Consider the following 18,192-nt stretch of genomic DNA (forward strand, 5'->3'; position numbering starts at 1 on the left):
AATTATCTTAATTACAAGTTTCATGATTATTTAGTTCTTCAAATACACATACACACCTGCTGGCGAACAGTATTTATTTACTTATTTCTTCTTAGCCTTTATTTATTATATCTGATTACTTTGCCTTTGTCCCATTTTCATCTCACTTTTATTGTGATCATTCAGAGTGACAATAAAATCTTAAGACAATCTATCTGTGCAGCAATTATTAGATCTGAACTAAGAAGACATTACCAATGGCAGACCAGTAATTTCTAAAAACTGTCTCAAAAATTTGTATAAAGTAAGTTACCAACACTGATTGTGGTTACTTGGGGCCATTTCGCACAGAGCTCAAAGTTGCTATTTGGTTGCCGTTTGTGAAAGCGCTACTTCAAGTAGCGAAATGTAACTAGCCGTGCCCGTAACGCACAGCTGCGGTTTTTGCGGAATTTGGCACTTTCACTTCTCGCCACTTTCGTAACCCACAGGCTTCCGGTTCTCCGTCTTATCGCTACAAAGGAGGTCCCTTTTTAGCGCTTCTGGCCTCCCGTGCCCGTCAATCAAACTGCAGGCACACCTTTGACCTCGACCCTGAAGCCGAACTTGTCGGGGTTCCCTTTTTTTTTAAAAAACCCAGGAAACCCCGTAGCAACGCGTTATCGTCCAATCATTGGCGCCCTTGGAACGTGTTTTCTATTGTTTTCTAGGAACCAGATGCATTGACATGTTTGATTGGTTAATCCCCGCCCACAGTACACGCCCACAGGTTACCTGCTTATATGCACCTGGGCAGACACGCGGTCGGCCTCACTCTTTTGTTTGCGTAGCCTACTGCCCGCAGCACAGGTCAACGTTGCAATGGAGAGGCTTATTTTTCAATTGCTGGCTTACATGCTCGCGGTGGTCCAGCGCATGAATATCGCCTTGTCGCGTCGGACGTCTGCTATCGCGGAGTACCGAGAACGGGTGGCCGGAACGCTGACCAGCAGCAGAAGACGTTCTGTAAGGGTAACCATGGCGGCCAAGAAACGCTGGCAAGCTCTGGCAGAGGTCCGGTTCCCCAGACAGTTCTGGGTGGACGAACGATCCTCTGACTGGTGGGAGAATTTTGTGTGGACTCGCTGGGATGATGACCACTGGATTGCCAACTTCAGGATGTCGAGGGGGACATTTTTTGAACTCGTGGAGGCTCTACGTGGACGCATGGAGAGGCAAGTCACTGGCATGCGGCGCCCCGTTCCAGTTGAAAAAAGGGTGGCTGCCGCATTGTGGTACTTGGCCACCCCTCAGTACTTCCGGACAGTAGCCCAGCAATTCGGACTCGGAGTCACTACGGTTGGCGATATCCTTAAGGAGTTCTGCCTCGCCATGGAGGCGGAATTGTTCAGCAAAGTCGTGTGCCTCGGAGACCGGCTTGGAGCGGTGAGTGTCATTCTATCCCCTTTGCCCTTTAAATTTTTTTTCTTGTTTGACAGGTCAGCAACGAAGACGCGATACACCCCACGCTGACATGCCATGGCTTATATTCTTTTCTTTCCCTTATTCCAGAGTATGGACGGGTTTGCCAGGCTTGGATTCCCGCATTGTTTTGCGGCCGTCGATGGAAGCCACATCCCTATCCGTGCCCCCGGGGGAAGCATAAAAGAGTACGGGAACAGGAAGGACTTTTGCTCTGTTCTCCTGCAAGGAACAGTGGACTTCTCCGGCCGGTTTATCGATGCCGAGGTGGGGTGGAGTGGCAGGAGGCATGATGCCCTTGTTTTCAGGGAATCCAACCTCAGGAAAGCCATGGACGAAGGGGTCTTTGTTCCAGGAAACCCCACCGCCACCATTGAGGGCGTGCGTGTGCCGCCGTTGGTGCTCGGGGACGGAGCCTACCCAATACGACGCTGGCTCATGACTCCCTACAAGCGGCCAAGGACAGACGTGCATAGCCACTACAACCTCACTCACTCCCGGGCAAGGAATGTAGTGGAGCGTGCCTTTGGACGTTTGAAGTCCCGGTTCCGTTGCCTGATGTCCCGACTACACGTGCATATAGACAATGTGACTCCGCTGATCATCGCGTGTGTCATTTTGCACAACATATGCGAGGACAAGGGACATAACATCCCCTTCCCTGTGGATGAACCTGATCCTGTTGTCCTTGAGGACACACAAGACATCCCTGAAGCAAGGAGAAGAAGAATCTATGCAGAGGGGTGCAAGGTTCGGGACGCCATAGCCACCCACATCTACAGAAACAGGAGGCGTGTTTAATTGTTTTTCCCACTCTCTTGTTGGTGAATAAAGTTTTGTGTTATTTGTTTAACCTTGTCTTGTGCGGTTTGTGTACTTTGCCAGCAAAAAAACGGGGATTCTCTGGTCCAAAAGCACTTTGACAGCCCTAAATGCTAACTCCCAACTGAAATTGACAAACACAATACGGAAGCGCTGAATGGGGAAAGTTCGGGGAGGCGGGTAGCCAGGAAGTATTGGCGACCCCTGTCAAACCGGAGGATCAATCCACTCATGTTCCAAGGAATAATTTTATTGGTGGGCAGCTTTGATACATTTAAAAAACGGGGTGGTCGATCGGAGCAACGCACGTTCGTTCCCTAACCGTCATTCCGAAGATGCCGAAGCCACGGAAGGGCTCCTTCTGGCAGCGCGCCGAGGCTGAGGCACTTCTGGAGCTTGTGCTACAATCAAAAAGTGTTGGCCGCCTAATGGCCAGCACCCATTGCCACACCAAGGGTGCCTACCTGGTGTTGGCTTCAAAGCTGAGGGAGAGGGGCTACGTCCGGACCTGGGAGCAGGTCCGGACAAAATTCAAGCGCCTTAAGCTGGACTTCCTAAACAGTCTGGAACAGTGGGGGGGGATCCCGCAGCCAAGTGGGAGGACGGTCTTCCACGACCAGATGGTTAAAATATGGGAGAAGGCTGGGAAGCCCCCCCTGGACATGAGGAGGCATATGGGTGAGTGCTGCCCTCGTTGTGTTTTGCCCTTAAACATGCATGGAATGACTAGCTGCCTCTTTCCCCTACTGTCCCCAATGAAATTCGAGAAAGTATTTAGATGCTGTCAACCCCCTCAGACTTAGCCAGCCAGTACTGTAGAACCACTTTGGTTATGCGCTTAGACTCTAACTGTGGTGTGTCTACCTGCTGTGTTTCATCTCTGTTTTGTGTGCTTTTAATTATGATTTGTCTTTTTCTTTGCCCAGCCACACAATCACCATCCAAGCTGGCAACAGCACCTGAGCGTGAGGAGGGGGAGGAAGAGGGACCTTCCACCTCGGGACAGGCTGCAGGTGAGAGTTTTATGCCTGTGCGGGAGACCCATGTGTGTGTACCCCCATGGAGCCATATGGGAGCCTGCTGTGATGCTCCCATTTGAAGTGTTATTAAATTCTTTGTTTGATTTCTATAGCTGAAACTGTGGAGGCAAGGCTGCGTGCCATGGAGGCCAGAGTTACTTCCCTGGAGGCTCAAGTGGCAGAGCTGAAAGGGGAGATTGAGCAGCACAGGCAACAGAGGGAGGCGGAAGAACGTAGGTTATGTTCCCCACTGCCCAACTCATCTCACACTGTGGCTAAGGCCACTTAAAAGTGTATGCATGTAAACTAAAGAAATTTGAAAATATGTGTGGTACTAATGTGTACTTTTTCTCCCTCCCCACAGTTAAGAAGAAGGAGGACGAAGAGCTCTTCCGGCGCAAAGTTAGGGGGACCGTGGGACGGCTGTGCAGGAGAGTTAGGGCGATGGAAGGGGCTGGGGAGGGGAGCGGTGGGAACTGAGTTTTGTTTCCTGTTTGTGTTTTGGGGTAGGGGTTGGGGGGGGGGGCTCCAAGTTTCATTCCCTAATGTTTTTCCCCTGTTAAATGTATACCTTTGTTAAAAAAAAATAGGTTTTCCAGGGGGGTGGGGGGTGGTGGTGCTGGTGGGGCTCCAAGTTTCATTCCCTAATGTTTTTCCCCTGTTAAAATGTTGTTTAAAATAAAATGTTATTGCAAATTTTATAACAAGACTCCAGTGTGACTTCTTAAACTCGCACATATTTAACCCCACACCACACTCCTAAAACTCCTTGAACTAACACCCCTCCAACCTCCAACCCACACAGCAGTACCACAATATACACAATCACTAGAGAGGCCGCTTTCAGCCTTGCAGATTCTACAGTAGGGTACACAGAGACAGAGTCAAAAATATAAACTTTATTCAACAAACAACAAAACACAGATAACATGAAATAGAAAAAGTGGGCAAAACTAGGAGGGGGAGTACTTTTCTGCTGGTTTAATTTTTCTCTTTCCGAGAATAGTCCTCCTTCTTGTTTGGGTGGAGGCATTCTGAGAGGGAGTTGGTGGGGTGGGTGCTGGAAGTGGTGGTGTTGGTGTGGGTGGTGGTGGGGGGGCGATTTGTGGAGGGTAGGCCCTTTCCATGACCGCTACTGCCCTCTCCATGAGTCTCCTTATCAGTCGCACCTCCTCCACGCCTTCGCGTAGGATTTGGTTTGTCTCTCTAAGGACTGCCCTCAATTTTCTCCCCTCCTGGGCAATGAGTGTGAGCATGGCTTGGTCAGCGGCCGCGGCACGCCGTGACTCCTCATAGCAGTGCTCAAGGAGCCTCTCTCCCACGCTTGTCAAGACTGAGACGCGCCTCAGCCTGCCGCGTTCCCTCGTAAGCCTCTCCTCTGCTGGGAGCGCACCTCTAGGTGGTGGGCTGCCTGGAGGCAGGGGTGGTTCCTCCTCCTCATCTGAAAGAACCTCTGTTGGCAAAAAATGAGAAACAAAACTGTTAGTAACATCAAAAAAGTCAAAACACACCATGGTGGACATGGTGTCCTTTTTTGTCCCCGTGTTTTCCTGCCAAGAATTTAAACAATCCCCGGTGAGCACATGGCCATTGTTTGTTTGCCCATGTTGTGCTTTTACTTTTGCCTACTTTCACAGCAGGACTCTCAACAATTAAAAGGGAGCACATGGTTAGTGCCTAGCGACATTGTCCTGCAGCTATGGCTCGAAAGGAACAGGTCATGCACGCTCACCATCTTGAATCTGTATCCGCCTGCGCCGGGCAGGAGGTCCAAGCACCCCAGGCTGTTCCTCCTCCTGTGTTCCGGGTATGAAATCTGCAAAAAAAGGAAAAAAAAAAGATCTAGGACCAAAGGGTGGCAAAGCCAGCTTCAAAGCCTACACCAGCAACGCAGAGGGACTCTCTTCTTTCTCTTAGCAGTGCTGCTGCCCTGCACAAACAGAAAAGCACAAAGCAGTTAAAACAGCCCCCCCCCCTATTTTTACTAATACTTACCAATGTTAGTTGATGCCCCCGAATCACTATCCACGTCAGGTGCTGCTGGAGACTCTAGGGGCCCCGTCCCTGGCAACTGTGTCTCTGTGGACAAGAGCAGAAAATAGTGAAAAATGAGCAAGCATACACCATGAACCACAAAGCAAGCTCCCAAAGTAGTGAGCCAAAGTACTGCAGAAGGCCTATGGGCGAGGCATGCAGCAAATATTTTGGGGCTGTGGGTTAAACATGACCGTTTAAAATACTAACCACATCAAGCACTCCACAGCCAACCATCTTATTAAATCTTTTAAAAATTAAAATTAAATTATAACATTAAAACCGTTTCAAATAGTAACCACAGCAAGCACTCCACAGCCTACCTTCTTTTAAAATCTTTTAAAAATTAAATTATAAAATTATAAAATTAAAACCGTTTCAAATAGTAACCACAGCAAGCACTCCACAGCCTACCTTCTTTTAAAATCTTTTAAAAATTAAATTATAAAATTATAAAATTAAAACCGTTTCAAATAGTAACCACAGCAAGCACTCCACAGCCTACCATCTTATGCGTTGCAACGAACACACGAGAAAACGATGCCCAAACGTCAGAACACACATTTGCTCAAAAGGAAATATAAAATAAAAAGAAAATCACTTACCGGAGGCAAGGGGCGTTTGCTCTGGAGCCTCCTCTGGCTCCCCAGGAGCGATGGCGATCAGGTCCAGCGTTACCGATTCCGCGGCTCGTTGCTGGACGGGGGGTGGAGGGCGAAAGCTGGACGAGGTTCCCTCGCCGGGATCCTCCTCAGCGGGTGGTTCCTCGACCGGGGCAGCCGGCTTCCGAACCACCTTAAGGCTCCGGCCGACGCGCTTCGGCCTGCCGGATCCTTCCCCGTCCCCGTACAGCTGGCGCTGCTCCTCGAAGTAGGGGCAGGTAACCTTTTCGTTGCCGGAACCCTTATTATGGTTCACGGCACGCATGTACTCTGCCCTCATTGTCTTGGTCTTCGACCGGCATTCAAGGCCGGTCCTGTTGTGGCCCAGGGCGCGCATCTTAATAGCCACTTGTTCAAAAACCTCCCTATTCCTGTGGGAGGACTGGAACGCGTCCTGGATTTTCTCCTCCGAGAAAATCCCGATCAGGTCCCTGATCTCCGCGTCCCTCCAAGTAGGGCCACGGCCGGTTGCAGGGACGGACGAGGCTTGAGAAGACGATTCCATGTTGCTTTCGCTAGTAGCTGAGCAAAATGGTGGTGGGAGGTGCAGGGTGCAACGGATCATATACCTTCCCGCACACAAAGACAAAGGGACTAGCCGGCTCCTGATTGGTGGAGGGCAGCAGGGGACACGCACATTGGCCACATCAGGTCACATGTCACGTTCAAAACTCCTCGCGCGGGAACAGGATCTGCTCCTAATGGCCAGATTGGCGCCCTTGTTGTTTGACTTAACGCATGCGCGTATTCGTTTACACGCGAGAAGAGCAGTTTGAACATGCAGCGGGAGCCATTTTAGGAAAATGTCCGCCATTACACAAACGCATGCCGGTGTTCAACCGAGAGCAAGTGCGGCAGTACTCGGCAGTTCCCCAATAATATTCACCAGCCACAGCATAAATCAACCAAACATGACATGTTACTGGCGTACGTTCGTTGGCACGCTCAGAGGAATGTTTTTTAAAATGAACGGGGGACGGCGACTCCGCTTGCCGGAGGTCTAGCCGCCAATGGAAGGGGTTGTCCGCACCCAAGCACAAGCACGCACCGGGAACCACACAAAGACCCACTACACATAAGCCGCCCCTCATGATATCACCACGAATCATGTCTATTGAACCCCTCTAAGCTAAGCAGGAGACTGCGAGCGGCGAACGTTCGTTGGCACGCTCAGAGGAAAATTTTTTAAAATGCTCCCTGTACGTTGACTCCGCTAGGACTGGCCGATGGTAGACGGGGTTTTAAGCTTTGGGCAAATTTTGGGAACGTGACGGTGTGTGCCACTGTGCTTGTGAAAAACTCTTGTGGTGTCCGGGCAGAATTTCCGAAAGTGATCGTGCTTGAAAGCCAGTCGCTGTCCCGTTGCCTCGTAGATCCCCGCTCGCTCGGAGAAAAAAAAAATGGCGAACAGTTCGCCGGAAGTTTGGAGGACAGGCTCGGGAGGAGGGACTTTGAAGAACCCGCAACAATGGTAACGCACAGGTCTTTAGCGCTAGTGTTGCAGATTGGTTGCAGGAGTGTATCGCTATCCGGAGGGTGAATCCAGTTTTCTGGATTCCCCTAGAAGCGCTACAACGAAGCGCTTTTGGCGGTTCGGTTTCAGGATTGTTGCAGATTGTTTACGACGTCGTGCGTTATGGCAAATTAGTAGCGTTTTCAATCAGCTACCATTGTGCTATTTTTAAGCCGTGGGAAATGCCCCTTGGAACCATGTAGCAATTTGTTTTAGATTTTATGGAATAATTCTACATGAATTTAGACATTCATGTAGAATTATTCAGTACATTCATATACTGGAATTCACATGTAAAGAATGGGTGGTATAAAAATTCAAATAAATAAAATAAATAAATAATGGATGTAGCCTTGTTGTAAAGAGACATGGTTGCTGTTCTCCCATTCTTGAAAGGCTGAATGAAAATGTCATCAAGTACACAAGGTGATGAAGTCCGAGACTGCAAAAACAGTATCTTAGGACAGGCTAGACCAGTATGGGATAGCTCTAAACTCTACCATGAGTGATCATTTTGCTACCATGCTTTGGAAGGAAGACACAAGTTGTGTACATGGAGAGCCCCCCTACTCTCTTCTGATCAAAATTTCCACTAAGCCTCAGTAGTGAAAAACTATAAGGTAGGCAGTTTAACTATATTTTAAATTATTTTAAACCTAATTATTTAATTTTAAATAGTATGACATATATTATTGTATTCTATTGTTGTTTTATTGATGTTACCCAACCTGAAACTGTTGAGAAGAGCAGGCTATAAAAAATAAATTTATTATCATCATTTAACTGGATTCATGAAACTGATCTGCAGCTCCTTTTCAGATTAATTGATTCATCCTCAAACTTGTGCAGGCAGTTGTTAAAGCAGACTAATGAAGGCTATCCGATTAAGAGAAAACCCATCTTGGCTCAAAAACCCACCTATTACTTGTTCATCACCTACACAGAATTTTGTGAGCATTACAAGCCTCCATGCTGTACAGCAGCCAGTGTTCAGAGCGATACTGCGTAGCTCCATTTACACTGGGAGCTCCAGTCTTGGGTGGTCCCTTTAATCTCAGATGCCTCAGGGTGCTTGCCAGTGATACCCACCAGCACTTTTACTGGTGTCATTAAGTGTATTTTTAGAAGTGGTTGGGTCTGTTTAGGGTTAACCCTGCAGAGTTTCTTATTGGCTATGTAGATTAAAATAATTTCATTTCAGTAGCAACCAGTAGGCATGTGCACACACAACAAATTGTACCATTTTGAATTTGGCTCAAAATGACACAGGCTGAATCTGAATCACACGAATACCTTATCACTTTTTTGAATTCGGGGTGAGATCGGAAGGCAGCAGGTAGTGCACATGTTACTATCAGCTGTGTAGTGTCCTGCTTACTTAAAATGCTTTCTCAACCTTTGCAGACAAACGATGGGGAAGCATTTAAAGTGAGTAGTGTACCAAATTTGTAGTGTACCAAAGCCAGTTTGGTGTAGTGGTTAGGAATGCGGACTTGTAATCTGGCATGCCAGGTTCGATTCTGCGCTCCCCCACATGCAACCAGCTGGGTGACCTTGGGCTCGCCACGGCACTGATAAAACTGTTCTGACTGGGCAGTGATATCAGTGCTCTCTCATCCTCACCCACCCCACAGGGTGTCTGTTGTGGGGAGAGGAATGGGAAGGCGACTGTAAGCCGCTTTGAGCCTCCTTCGGGTAGGGAAAAGCGGCATATAAGAACCAACTCTTCTTCTTCTTCTTCAAATAGCTGATAATGACCGTGCGCCACCTGCTTCCTTTGAATCCCTCTCCAAGCTGCCTGAGAAAGCAGGGGTGGGGGTGGTGCATTTAAACAGGCCGAATTTTGGCTGAATTGCCAAATTGTAATTTGACCACTGCTGATTAAAACTTTTTAAATGCAGGAATGGATGGTTCAGCTCAGATAGTTTTGAAAAGTACCAAATTCAGCATTGATTTGGGTACTTAGTGGCTTATCCAAACAAATCCACCATGTCTAGCAACCAGTGTTGGTTTTATTATCTTTCTCTTCTTTCCCAAAGTATAGGTATTTTAAATAACCCCTCTTCTCCCTGGCACTTGGGTGTCCCCTATAGTTGTGACTCCTGCTTCTGCCGCAGTGATTTTTTGGTTGGCTCCTCCTTCTACAGCAGCCATTTTGTGGCTAAGCACCTCACCCTGAATCAATGATTCAAAAGTGTTACCGCCTACAGGTTCAAGAAGTTTGGGAACTCTTAATATAATGATTGTTTTTAAGACAGTGGTATAGTTCCAATTTTCACTCATTCATTTTTACTATAACACCTGAAATGTTATGCTGGACTCAAGATGCTCCTCCTCACAGAACCTGCAAGGTAGAATGGCTAACATAGCTTGGAACTTTAGCACCAAATTGGTTGCTTGGGAATCCTGAAAGACCTGATGTGTGATTTGAAAAAGCTAAAATGTTTTGCCATTTTACACGTAATAGAATGGTTCTGCTTTCTACCACTTTTCTGACTCTAGTTCTTCAAATCTGCATGCTTAATCTGTCTTAATCACTACATTGTAGTATCTATCAAAGACTGCATCAATGTTACTGAACTTTGTGCATTCATGGATAACAGTACAAATGAAAACATCGGTAAAGACTGAAATCTGCTACTCCAAGGAGCTTAACATTTGTAAATACTAGATCTTGCCCATCAATAATTAAGTTTTCATTTTGCCAAGATCTATGGCAAGGAGAGCTGAGGGACAATCAGCATTGGACTGGAATAATTTTTCTTGAATCCAGTTCAACATTCTTTTTTAAATTCAATAATTACACATAGTTTAGCTGGCTTCCATTGTCACTGCTGGGGACTCTGTGCCTGGAGGGACCAGGCATGGAGTGAGGCTGTGGGACTGCTAGTTCCAGCATCCCCTATGGTGGTGGGAAATGGATGGGTGCACCATGCAGGGTGGTAAGAGAGGAGGGTCAAGCCAGGTGCCCTTAAAAGGGGCCTGTTCATATTGTCACTAAACTTGAAGTAAGAGAAAAGTCTGAAATCCAGCCTGAAATCCAAGGCAGAGGTGGAATTCAACTGCATCATGAACTTCATGAACTGAAGTTCATTTGGCACCCAAAAGTTCATGATTCACAAACTGAACCAAACCATACTGCATTTTGGGGGGTTTTGCCTGTGCCAGAAAGCACTAGAACAGTAAAGTACAAAATGCTGAAGTAACATCAACAAGTAAGTGAAGGTTTAAAATTCTTCAAATGAGAGGTCTTGAGCTGCATGCACCCCGACTGGTTAGCAGCAGCTGAGAGAGAATTGATATAGTAGCTTAGTGCTGGAAGGAGTTTTTTCTGATTCAGAAAGAGAGAGAGCATTCTGACAGAACCTGCCCTTGCCTTGGCTTGAAGAACTGAGGAGAAATTTTAGTTTAAGAAAAAAGTATTTATAATGCCTAAAGAAATGGAACAGTTATTAGGCTTTGGAATTTGGGCAATGAGGAGATGCTCCCAATTTAGACCAAAGGAGAGAAGGGAATTCTCCTAGGGAAAGAAGAGTATTCCTGCCCAAGAAAGAAAACAGGTGTGAGGATTTCTTTGGACTTTTGTGAGAGAAAGCTTGCTTCAGGCTCCTCAACAGACAGGGGGATATCAGTAATTCTAGGAAGTGCAATTGAGGGTACCAGCAGCCAAGTTGTTAGACCTGGCACCAAGGCCCCCTCTAGCCAGTAAAACCCAGTTGGTTTTTATATGCTGCTTTTCTCCAGCAAGAGTCTCAAATAAATCTTACAATCATCTTCCCTTTCCTCTCCCCACAAGAAACATTCTGCAACGTAGGTGAGGCTGAGAGAGCCTTGATATTACTGCTCGGTCAGAACAGCTCAATCAGTGCTGTAATGAGCCCAAGGTCATCCAGATGGTTACATGTGGAGGAGTGGGGAATCAAATCCAGCACACCATATTAGAAATTATTGCTCCTTACCACTTCACCAAGCTGGTTCTCTAGAAACCAGGGGAGTTCAGGGGAACTCATAGGCAAAAATAAGCACAGTGACAGGAATCTCTCAGAGTAAAAAAGACTCAATAACTAAGAAATAGCATTTAAAAACTCTCAAAACCCTGTAACAACAAACTTCCAACTGGATTATAGCTGATTTGATAGAAAAATGCTTTGATTCCTTATTCCATCTAACTTTCTCTTCTTTGTAAAATAGAATCTTTTGTTTGTTAGTTTTTAATAAAACTTCAGTGCCATTCTGATAGGCATTAAGAAAAGTAGGCTCTTACATCTTCCCCATGGCCTGATGGTGCTTCTGTGCCCTCTACATTTTCCCCCATCTTCCATGCCATTAGTCTCCAATTTGCTTTGTTGTGATGGTCTCTGAAAGATTGCAGCAAGACCAAGGTGGTATCCATATGGAAAGGGAGAGTCTACATCTTCCTAGTCCCATCCACATCATCATTATTTTCCTTGCTGCAATTGTCTGTAATAGCTACCCCCAAAGCATTCCTCCCTTCTTAGACTGCAGATTGCAAACTTCACATGAGTAAACATTCCTAGGGCAGAAGCTTTTCCTGGGCACCGTGGGTCCCAGAGGGCCAGCCGGGGGTGGGGAGGGGCTGGTGCTTTGTCACTACTGAACTGCCTTCCCATGGGCTTGATGTCTCTTTCATTCCTGCTAAGTGTGAGGAGAACCTGATAGACTGGTATAGCAACATGAAGTAGGGGGCTGGGTACCCTGGACTCTGACATACTGGTTCTAGATCTGAACCTTCAGGTTTAGGTCCTGTGCCAAAGTCCTCAGAATCCAGGAGCTCTGGGTCTGGAAGGGGATTCAGTGATCTAGGGCAGTGGTCCCCAATCTTTTTATCACTGGGGACTGGTCAATGCTTGACAATTTTACTGAGGCCCGGGGGGCAAGTGTAGTCTTTTGCCAAGGGATGTCGCCACCGCCTGAGCCCCTGTCCACTTGCTTTCCCACCAGCACCCCTGACTTCCCAACGCTCACTGGGGGGTGCTGCCAGCAGCAGCTACACAGTGCCATGCTGAGGGGGAGCCCAGGGGTTGGGGACCGCTGATCTAGGGTATCTCTGTGCTTTCAAAGACAATTTCTGTTTTTTCCTGGTGATTCTGAGATTAGGACTTCTGGGTTTGGTCCAGGTCAGGGAGAGTCATGGTGACACATCATGTCCCAATTACCCAGCATGTGTTCTCATTCCTTCCAAGAGAGGTACTGGCAAAAATCTCTCCTCCCCCTTTAATGGAAGGAAACAAACTTGTGTTAATAAAATAAATATTATGGAGCATCATAAGACTTCAGTGCTTTCTCTTCCAAAGGGAACTGAAAGTCTCATCCTTAGAGCTTTATATTGATCTAACTTCTGAGATAACTAAACAGTCTGCATTATAGTTGCAAAAGGAGATTAGCAGATGGAGGGGTGGCAAATCAGTCACATTTCTTCTTATACACAAAAGGACATGAAAGCTTATAACTCAAATAAAACTTTATCAATCTTAAAGGTACCACTGGACTCAAACTTTGTTCAGTTGACAAAACAGGCCTAGAACAGCTGTAAAAATATTATCAAGCTTGAACTTTAAAAGACATTGTGGAGGGAATGATATAAACTCCACACATTAAAAAAAAATCTTTAAAAATCCCAAATACATATTGGTACAAAATTTTCCAGTGGTTGGTTCATTGTAGTACTTCATTATGATGGATTAACTGTTTGAAAGAGCCTCTTGTGGCGCAGAGTGGTAAGGCAGCCGTCTGAAAGCTTTGTCCGTGAGGCTGGGAGTTCAATCCCAGCAGCCGGCTCAAGGTTGACTCAGCCTTCCATCCTTCCAAGGTCGGTAAAATGAGTACCCAGCTTGCTGGGGGGTAAACGGTAATGACTGGGGAAGGCACTGGCAAACCACCCCGTATTGAGTCTGCCATGAAAACGCTGGAGGGCGTCACCCCAAGGGTCAGACATGACTCGGTGCTTGCACAGGGGATACCTTTACCTTTACCTTTAACTGTTTGAAACAATTATTTAGCATTATAAATAATCTGAGTTCTTTCATTGCACAATGGGAACCATGAATTTAGGACAGCTTGTAGCCCATATCCCCGGTCCTGGTGAGGCAGTTGGACAATACCTCATGGTTGACCACATCAAAGGTGGCCAACAGATCTAACAAAATGAAAATGGCTGCCCTGCCCCGATCCAGCTGGTGCTCGAGATCATCCATCAGGTTGACCAACACCATCTCCATCCTGTGGCCAAGATGGAAAACTGGTATGGATCAAGAGCCGAAGTTTCATCCATGAATGCCAGAAGCTGGTCTGCAGCGGCCCTTTTAACTACCCCAGAAATGTAATATGTGAGACCGAGTGGTAGCTGGCTGGTTCCCATGGATCCAGCAATGATTTCTTAAGGCAAGGGTGAACCACTGCCCCCTTCATTAGCTAGGGAGAATGAAGAATGAAAAATATACCAGTCAAACTTGGAGAAAGGGTGAGGTTGCTCAAATGGTGGCAGCCATCTTGGCTTCCCCTAAGAGCCACTGAAAAAGAAGCAGGAATTTAAAAAATAATTATTGTATGTTCAAACTATGCTATTTTATGCCATTTCTATATTATGCATCTTTTGTATGCTGTTTCTCCACTAATCGTAGCCAAGTTTATTATCAGGCCATATATAATCAAAGGGCCATAATGACTGAAAAATTCAGTCACATGCCTAGCACAAACATGTCCACCATCCTTTGGAGCCATGGCTTCACAATGAGCAATTTAAACAGGTTTGCATTGAGATAGCCACTCAGAAAACAAGGAGACTGCTTCAGGAATATGATCCATCAGTTAAATTGTTGACTTTGTGCATTAAGGTCACCAGAACTCTGTGCTGATTACTAGATTCATAAAGAATGATGTGATCAGATGTGACTTTACTATGTCAGGAAAGCAATGGTTTTCCTTCGTAATCAGTCATGAGGACAGCAACAACCTCGAGGGATACAAAAAGTCTGGTCACCTGCCTGCAGGTCATATTGGTAACACAACAATTTCAGGCTTCTTACTCAGGGATAACCATGTTTGGCATGCCTGTTTCTCCCAAGAGACTTTTCTGCATGCAAGGTTACTGGCAGAAAAGAGATTGACAGAGACATTGGGCCATATTATTTTTAAGGGGCAACTTCTGTTGACACTGGTCTCTGAAAATGACACGTCATAGCAAAGTTATAGCAGAAATAGTTACAAGAAATTTATACTAAAACTATCAGCTAATGATTTTTGATGCCCCACTCCAATATTTATTAAGAGAGGCTCCAACTGCATAGGGGTGAAACCTCACCATCCGGATTCCCCAAAAGCCCCACAAGTATGGGCTAAACTATATTTCATGCAGTGGCTGATCTGGATCATCAAACTATTCACTCAACTTCCAAGTGCAAGTCACAATTAAGTCACAACATTCTGACTGTCAGCATTTGGTCAGCACTAATGTGATGTTCTCTGGCTGGGGAATTATGCACAAATCTCTGTTTGTTTGTTTATTGTTGCATTTATTGACCACCACTCCCAGACCCCACTGGTTCATGGTGGAATTAATGTAAATGAATATAACATTAATGAAATGCACCATTAGCAATAGGTTATTTCTACTGCTATAGTAATATGACCAATTGTCCTGTGACATTTTGAAGAAAGGATATGCCAGCAGAGGCTAAGTTACAGCAACACTGCTTGTCAAGTAATAGCAGGTTAGATCCTACTGGCTTTTAATCTCTGTCTTGCAGTTCCTCTGCCCCTATCGTGCATGACATTTATCCATGTGGGACCTATGACTACTGATGTAGCTTCTTCAGTTTTAGAGCACTTCTCCCTCTTTTGCTAGCAAAAAAGTTGATAGGATCCAACTGGGATCAGTATGTAAAAGGGCTTTAAAAAGTAGGCCTGGAAACAGCACTGACAGTAGAACAAGCTTCCTTCCCAGTTGCCCTAATCCCCTAGCCTACACCAACTGAAAAGAGGACAAGTGGAAGGAAGGAGAAGCCTTTCAACTCCTGAATCTAATATTAGCTTATTTAGTATTAACTGATCGAAAGTGGTTAGTTCAGGGTAATGATAACACATTCTTTTCTGATCTTGAACTGCCTGAAAGCCACATATCTCTGTAATGATAAAAAAAGAGAGGAAAAAAGAAAACCAGTTGACAAAAGGGGAGGAGAAATGGAGAACTGGAAAACTGAAACTCATTTTAGTCCCGAAGAGTCCAGCAGTTTTGTTTTGTTTTAAAGACACCATAAATATATTGGAAGTGTAAACACCATAAGTTGCCATTTCAAGGATGAACATTTATGAACAACCTATAAAATCTATACACCAGAGCAAATGCTCATGTGCTGAAACAACATGATTTCATTGCAAAATAAAAGGAAAAGAGAGGAGGACATAACATTAAAAAGTCTTCTGCTGTCTATCTCCAAAGACAACTTGTTACATATTATGGTTACAATAAGTATACCAATGCAGTATGTGATGAAGGGAGCTTTGACTCTTGAAAACTTATACCCTGAAAATCTTTTTGATCTCTAAGGTCTTACTGGACTTGAATCCAGCAATGCAGTATATTTTGGTGGGCGGGATATTCCATTCTGTTGATCATCTGGAAAGGAACTAAGAAGAAAACTCAGAGTAACATCCTCACATAAGTCTCTGGTACAGCCCCATTTGGAAAAATTGTGTAGTTTTGTTTTGGGGGGTTTTATTTGCCATTTTAAAAATAGAAAATGAACTCCAAGAAAAAGTCAATCAAAATAATCACGTGATTGGAGCACCTTCTCTATGATGCAAGTCTAAAGGTGCTGGGGATTTGCAGATTAGAAAGCAGGACAGTGTGGATGACATGACAAAATTAAGTACATTGCTGAGAATGTGGCAACAAACTGTGCTTCCTCTGTCATGATACTCAAACTCAGGCATCACTGCATGAAACTTATTGGCAATAGATTAAAGACAGACAAAAGGAAGGACTACAAGGGCAAAACATGTAGCTGGCTTATGGGACCAAAAGATGTGGCAATGGCTGATAGCTTTAAAGGAGTTGGACGGGTTTATGGAGGAAAGATCTATCACTAGTTTTGCCTTTAGAACTGAAGGGGTCCTCAGGATTCAGAGTCAGAGTGCCTCAGCATGTGAGATTGTTTCAGTAGGCCCTATAGCAGCTGATGAGCTACTGCTAAAAACTTGATGTTGTTGGAATATGCAAGATTTATAGTAAGCATTATTTAAAATATTAAAACTATCCTACGGGGGGGGGCATGCCAGTGGATGTGCAATTAGCAGATTTAGATTAGGAATTTACTGGTTTCTTCCTGTGTCTGGATTGGAGACCTCCTGCTCCTTTGGGTGCACTTCCTCCTTGATTGCCTTCAGTTTGGCACTTAGGACTCTCTCTCCTGTCTTCTTTACAAAGTTGTCTATCTTCTTAATAAAGCTATTTCTTCTTTAAGAAGCCAATGCTTTGTATATTTAAACTCTGCTAACAGATGTTAGGCTCCATGGATCCCTGGTTGGATCCACCATGGCTAGAGTCTAGCTGCTAGACTTTTGTTCTTAATAATATAGTTCAAGATTCTGCCAGCTTTTTCATTTAATTCAGGTTTTACTGCAGTTTTTTGCAAAACTTTGGAAGAAAGCAGGTTTGAAAAAGGTCAGTGAAAAGCCAGGTAAATGCCTCCCCCCACCCCCGAGGTGCATGAATGTGCCGTGATGCTGTAGGGGAGCAGGGGAAAAAAACTTCCCCAAAAACACTTTACTTTGGGCAGATAAACCTCTTCAAAAATAGCATCAATGATTTTTACCACAATCCTGCAAAGTCAGATCATTACACTCATACTATATTAAAGACCAAATCTTGAGACAGTAGCTTGCCAAAGTTCACAGCTGAAGTGTGATTTGAATTGCAATATTAGTACTACATTTGTGAAAGCTCCGGCAAATGTAGAGTCAAGCAAAACATATACTTTATTTATGCCTTTTCATCTGTCCTTCATGCTCATTCTTCACTTGAAGTGTAAACAGAATTAATGCTAGTTATAAATAGGGGAAATTGTTCATAGCTAGGATGAGTAAAAATTCAGCTCATTCACAGAAGATCACAAAAGATCATCTGGTAAAGTAGGCAAAGTGTATTAGTAAGAGGTTGCACTTTGCGGGCACCATGACATACTTCTCTGTAGGTCTAACCGTACAACTGAAACTTCTGCACTCACAGTGGTGTGGTCAAGATGTTTGTCACAGTTTTTAAAAACCACTTTAGCTTTTAACTGCTGATATGTAGGGAGGTAGAACTTGTTAAATGGTATCACCATTTTGTTACAAAAAAAAGTGATATGCTGAACTTTAAAAAATGTCTAGTGCTTTACTGCAGGGGTAGTCAACCTGTGGTCCTCCAGATGCTCATGGACTACAATTCCCATGAGCCCCTGCCAGCAAATGCTGGCAGGGGCTCATGGGAATTGTAGTCCATGGGCAACTGGAGGACCACAGGTTGACTACACTTGCTTTACTGCATAAACCAAATGACACAAAACCCGGAACAGTTAAATGGCTTTGATTATTGCTCCTAATGTTACCTTACAGCTCTTTAAACTAGATGACTATCAAGGTAAGCATCAACATGTTTTAATAAATATATTCAGAATGTAATCAACCACAATCTAAGATAAAT

General features: G+C 45.0%; 1 protein-coding gene across 1 annotated transcript; it reads right to left on the reverse strand.

Moving 5' to 3' along the window:
- Positions 1-4,234: 4,234 nt before the first annotated feature.
- LOC143841712 (uncharacterized) lies at positions 4,235-17,833 on the reverse strand. Its single transcript, XM_077346386.1, has 6 exons — positions 17,692-17,833; positions 15,482-15,631; positions 12,223-12,290; positions 5,277-5,520; positions 5,014-5,097; positions 4,235-4,734 (listed from the first exon to the last, which is right to left on the reverse strand). Exons 1-6 carry the CDS (start codon positions 17,831-17,833, stop codon positions 4,235-4,237), a joined length of 1,188 nt encoding a protein of 395 aa, XP_077202501.1.
- Between the last annotated feature and the right edge of the window lie 359 nt (positions 17,834-18,192).

The sequence above is a fragment of the Paroedura picta genome, chromosome 7 (assembly GCF_049243985.1).
Source record: "Paroedura picta isolate Pp20150507F chromosome 7, Ppicta_v3.0, whole genome shotgun sequence".
NCBI lineage: Eukaryota > Metazoa > Chordata > Lepidosauria > Squamata > Gekkonidae > Paroedura > Paroedura picta.

What these genes read in the sequence shown, in the direction of transcription:
- LOC143841712 (XM_077346386.1), bottom strand. Translation starts at nt 17,833, where the DNA reads ATGGTGATACCATTTAACAAGTTCTACCTCCCTACATATCAGCAGTTA. An exon ending in ACGGTTAGACCTACAGAGAA is followed by an intron (nt 15,632 to 17,691) that starts GTATGTCATGGT and finishes TTATCATTACAG; the next exon opens with AGATATGTGGCTTTCAGGCA. An exon ending in GCGGATACAGATTCAAGATG is followed by an intron (nt 4,735 to 5,013) that starts GTGAGCGTGCAT and finishes TTTTGCCAACAG; the next exon opens with AGGTTCTTTCAGATGAGGAG.